This window comes from Peromyscus eremicus, chromosome 11 (genome assembly GCF_949786415.1).
Source record: "Peromyscus eremicus chromosome 11, PerEre_H2_v1, whole genome shotgun sequence".
NCBI classification, from domain to species: domain Eukaryota; kingdom Metazoa; phylum Chordata; class Mammalia; order Rodentia; family Cricetidae; genus Peromyscus; species Peromyscus eremicus.
This window is the reverse complement of record NC_081427.1, coordinates 40,890,304-40,895,437: the sequence shown is the minus strand read 5'-3', so window position 1 is coordinate 40,895,437 and position 5,134 is coordinate 40,890,304. Positions and strand designations below refer to the sequence as shown.

Here is a 5,134-nt window from a genome sequence, read left to right as displayed (position 1 = left end):
ACTAGAATTATAGCCATGAACTATGGCCATGTTGGTTAGGGTTACTATTGCTGTGATGAAACACCATGACCAAAAGACAATCGGGGAGGAAAGGGTTTATTTGGCTTACACTTCCACATCACTGTTCATCACCAAAGGAAGTCAGGACAGGAACTCAAGCAGGGCAGGAACCTGGAGGCAGGACCTGATGCAGAGACACTGGAGGGGTGCTGCTTACTGGCTTGCTTCTTTTGGCTTGCTCAGCCTGCTTTCTTATAGAACTCAGGACCACCGGCCCAGGGATGGCACCACCCACAAAGGACTGGGACTTCCCCCATTGATCACTAATCAAGAAAATGCCCTCCAGGCTTGTCTACAGCCAGGTCTTATGGAGACATTTTCTCAATGGAGGCTCCTTCCTCTCTGATGACTCTAGCTTGTGTCAAGTTGACACAAAACTAGTCAGCACAGTTACTATCCCCAGCTTTACGTGGGTTCTTGGGGTTCAAACTCAGGTTCTCTTACTGGCATGTAAAGAGCCTTTACCTGCTAAGCCGTTTCCCCAGACCAACATCTGCCTTTTAAACAAGATTCTCGGGTGATAATTGAATGTACAATATAGTTTTCTCAGGGCAATTTGAAACAATTCAGATTTCCAGGCCAAGGCAAGTTGGTGTTAGAAGCTTCCCAGGTGATTTTATGTGATGCTGAGGGTAAGACTCTGTGGTACAGGATAAAGGTTTTCAGACTGGATTACCAAGAGAGTCGGTTCGGCATCAGACTGTTGCACTCCATGATAGAATGTATAGAATGTATGATAGGGATGGGGACCAGGGCGATGGATTGTTAGCAAGGGTCCAAGGAACCCTAGTAGCAGATGGAACCATTCAGATTGGTGTGGTAGCTGCCTGTGAGCCTGCTCACTTGCCCTGCTGTGATAGACCAACTGCTCCTTCTGCAGCTGGCTCCACCCAACACTTGCTCACCTTCCCCCAAGGCCTCTGTACCTTCCTTAAGCAGAAAAGCAACAACACACAGGTCCAAATACAATAAAATAACAAAATGAAAATTGGCTGGATAGCATCCAGAAAGTGCTCTTGGGAAGACGACATTCATCTTTTTTTTTTTTTCTTAACGACATAAAATTCTGTACCTACCCAAGCATAGTGGCTCATTCACGAAATCTCAGCACTTAGGAAGGTTGAGGCCGGAGGACCGCTTCAAGTCTGAGGCCAGCCTGGGTTACATAGTTACTGGGTTAGTTTCTGTTCTATTGCTGGGAAGAAGCACTATGATGAAGGGGACTCTTATAAAAGGAAGCATGTAACTGGGGGCTTGTTTACAGTTTCAGAGGGTTAGTCCCTTAAGGAGACAGGCCTGGCAGCAGCTGAGAATTTTATATTCTGATCTGCAGGCAGCAGGCAGAGACACACACACTGGGCCTGGCATGGGCTTTTGAAATCTCAGAGCCCATCCCCAGCAACACACTTTCTCTAACAAGGACACACTTCCTAATTCTTTCCAAACAGTACATCAACTGGGGGCTAAGCATGCACATACAGGAGCCTATGGGGGCCATTCTCATCCAGACTACCATGGATACTGTCACAAAAACAATAGCGACAACAACAATTTATTTAACCGTTTTTCACAGTATGTGTTTAAGTATTGTGGCTTCATTCTTAATTAAGTCCTGAGAATAGGTTTCGTGGTAGCAGAAAAACAACCCAGTGGTGGAGCTTAGCCAGAGAGCAGCGAGAGGTTGAACTTCATATGAGCAGATCCACCCCATCCATCTCTGCCCGGCTTCCTGGTACTCAGGCCTCATTACTAGAACCTGATGGACAGTGCCCCCGGAACACCAGAATACCAGCACCTCCCCCGGTCCTGGTTTCTGTTCTATAATTTATTTATTTGTATTTTATGTATATTGGTGTTTCACTTGCGTGTATGTCTGTGTGGAGGTGTTGGATCCCCTGGAACAAGAGTTACAGACAGTTGTGAGCTGCCACGTGGGTGCTGGGAATCAAACCTGGATCCTCTGGGAGAGCAGCCAATGCTCTTTACTGCTGAGCCATCTCTGCAGCCCAGCCCTATTTTCTATAGACCTCCCCACTTCATTCCTATTAGGTGTTATTTTATTCTTTTTTTCCCCACTGTTCAAGGTTTATTTGGTGTTTTCATTGGCATGACACTTGGGTAGTTGGTTGCATCATCCATATGCAGATCTTACTTTTTACATAGTATTTCAATGTACACCACAGACACATAATACACAAAATAATATCCTTTAGAACAGTTATGCACAAATATGCAGGATGGATTTACCCACTGGAGCCACGTTATGACTAACTGGGAACTCACTGGCCTAGGCATGTTGGTGAGGGTGCACAGCAGACACAGCAGGCCCCCGAGATAACCGAAGCCTGCACACAATTGGCAGTGTGTCTCAGAGACAGTGGGACGACAGTGGGACTGCCACACCACCAGGTTACCACTACACAAGTACCACTTAGCAGCAGGGTAGAGCTGTGGGAACTGCCACCTTAACACAACAACACTAAACACAGCTCAGATGAGGAGAGGGTGTGTGGTCTCCATAGAAACCCTGCTGCAGCCTGGACAGTGAAGCTCTAGGACATCTGAGGACTTTAGAACTGCAGCTCTTTCTGGATGCCCCAGAGCGTATCTGCACTCTTCTTCAAGCGGGCCTCCTCTTCAGAAGTCAGAGTCACCTTCACTACACCTGAGATTCCATTTTGTCCCAGGACACAAGGGATACTGGGGAAGACATCATCCTTGATCCCATAGAGATCCTTAATCATGGTAGAAACGGGGTGCACCCACCTAAGATTCTTCATCATGCTCTCAGCCAGGTCAGCCATGGAGAGGCCAATGGCCCATGAGGTATATCCTTTGAGTTTAATCACCTCATAGGCGCTGTCAACCACCTGCTTGTGAACCTCCTTCCACTGCTCCTTGTCTGCATCGCTGCCCAGTTCTGGGTTCAGATTCTTCAGGGAGACACCAGCAACATTCATACCACCCCACACAGGCACACTGGAGTCTCCATGCTCCCCTAGGACCCATCCATGACAGCTTAGCGGGTGAATGCCCAGTCTTTCTCCCATCGGGTAACAGAACCGAGCTGAATCCAGATTGCAACCACTCCCAATAACTCGGTTTTGGGGGAAGCCACTTATCTTCCAGGCCACGTAGGTCAAGATATCTACTGGGTTTGAAACAATAAGCAGCTTGCAGTTTGGACTGTACTTCACAACACTGGGAATGATGAACTTGAAGATGTTCACATTTCGCTGGACCAGATTGAGTTGGCTCTCTCCCTCTTGCTGACGGGCCCCCGCTGTGATAATGACCAGCTGGGAGTTTTCAGTCACACTATAGTCTTTGCCAGAGACAATTTTTGGTGTTCTGAGGAAAAGGCTGCCATGCTGGAGATCCATCATCTCTCCCTTCAGCTTGTCTTCCATGACATCAACAAGGGCAAGCTCATCGGCCAAGTCCTTCATTAGGATACTGATGGCACAAGCCATGCCAACAGCACCAACCCCAACAACCGTAATCTTGTTCTGGGGGGCTTGTTCTTCCTTAAGTAGAGTCACAATCAGCTGGTCCTTGAGGGTTGCCATCTTGGTAGACTTTGAACTTTTGGGGACCGCTAGTGCACGGTGGACAGCAGTGTGATCTGGGCTTGGCGACAGAGGCTCCAGCACCATTATTTTAGTCTCTTAACACCAGTCCTGAAAACAGTGTGTCCATCTAAAGGGCCCAGCGGATACTGGAAGTTCCAAGCAGAACAGGGGAAGAAAATCTTTCAAATGATATTTGCCCCCAAACCCAGACTGTCCTTATCCAGCGGTCTACCTTATCCAGCACATTTGTTCACTACAAAACCACATTTTATAGTTTGTTTTTGTTTGTTTGTTTGTTTGTTTTTTTGGTAATGATATCGTGTGGAGCCCTGGTTCTGCCACTGATTGCCGGGCTTCACAGCTGAACTGACCAGCCTGAGCCTACTTCTTCACTTACTAAGTCAGAGGAGTTGTGCTAATTCCAAAAGCTGACATGAAGACTGACAGATCGCATGCTTCAATAAACGGTAGAGAGTATTGGTTGTAGCGATCACTGTTGTTAGCTTGCTATTGCTGTGACAACTACCTGGGATATACTGGCTTAATGCTTTGAAATTTTACCTCATGAGTTCAGAGGCTTTAGTTAGTGGTCACTTGGTCCCATTGCCTAGGACCCACTGAAACACTGTTCCTACTGGATCGTATGGTAGAGGAAGTTATCTCAGGACAACTAGATTTAGAAGAGTGAGAGAGGAGATGGAAGTTCTAATACCTCCTTCAGGCACACACCCTCAGCGACCAGACTTCCTGCCAGTAGGTCCCATCTCTTAAACGTTCCATCAATTCCCAAGAGCACCATTGGCCTTTGAGTCCTATGGGTTTACACCACAGTGATCATCTAATGTGAGAATGAGATCCAATTAGGCTCATCAAAGGAAGATTCCGACCCTTGAAGTATCCTCAGAAGTGGTTAACCTGAAGGGGAGAAGTATTCTCCCATCTCATAATAATACTGTAGAGACTGAGTATAAGGTTCAGCAGATTTATCTGAAACTTGGAAATAAAGAAGAGCGATCTCCAGGGAGTGTCAACAGCAGGTTGACTTCATATTGTTTGAGCTCTTCTATGACACTAGAGAAGGCAGACTCTAATTCACAGTTTTCCACCCAAAAAAGTTATCTTAGTATGGCCATCTTGGACCTCAACCAGCTTTCTATCTGGCCCAGCAATCTTATCCTAACATTGCCTGTAAATACACAACTTCTTCAATAATCATCGGTACTAATTGGATAAAGTATTAATATACATAGTTTCATTCATGAGAAGCAATTCACCACCATTTAAAAACCGCCCAGGGTTTGATCCTTTGGGGGTATCATTCCCAGGGTGGTCTGATCTGGGGTCCTTGTGATAGGTGTATTTTCCTTTGAAGCTTGCACAAGAAGAAAAGAGGAGGAAGATACACACAGAGAGGAAGATTTGTACTCTTATTATACATTACGTTTTTATCTTCACTTTCTTCTTTGGTCCTTTCTTCTTTTGGTCTATGGAATTTATTCATA

At 46.1% G+C, this 5,134-nt stretch overlaps 1 protein-coding gene across 2 annotated transcripts; it reads right to left on the bottom strand.

Moving 5' to 3' along the window:
* Window positions 1–2,213: 2,213 nt before the first annotated feature.
* LOC131921609 (L-lactate dehydrogenase A chain-like) lies at window positions 2,214–3,638 on the bottom strand. Of its 2 annotated transcripts, XM_059276338.1 has the most exons (2): window positions 3,380–3,629; window positions 2,215–3,211 (listed from the first exon to the last, which is right to left on the bottom strand). In XM_059276338.1, the coding sequence occupies exons 1-2, from the start codon at window positions 3,627–3,629 to the stop codon at window positions 2,631–2,633; spliced, it is 831 nt and encodes a 276-aa protein (XP_059132321.1). In that variant the 3' UTR covers window positions 2,215–2,630. The 2 variants fall into 2 exon arrangements, with proteins under 2 accessions (XP_059132322.1, XP_059132321.1); XM_059276339.1 differs by having other exon boundaries at window positions 2,214–3,638.
* Window positions 3,639–5,134: the final 1,496 nt, after the last annotated feature.

What these genes read in the sequence shown, in the direction of transcription:
- LOC131921609 (XM_059276339.1), bottom strand. Translation starts at nt 3,629, where the DNA reads ATGGCAACCCTCAAGGACCAGCTGATTGTGACTCTACTTAAGGAAGAA.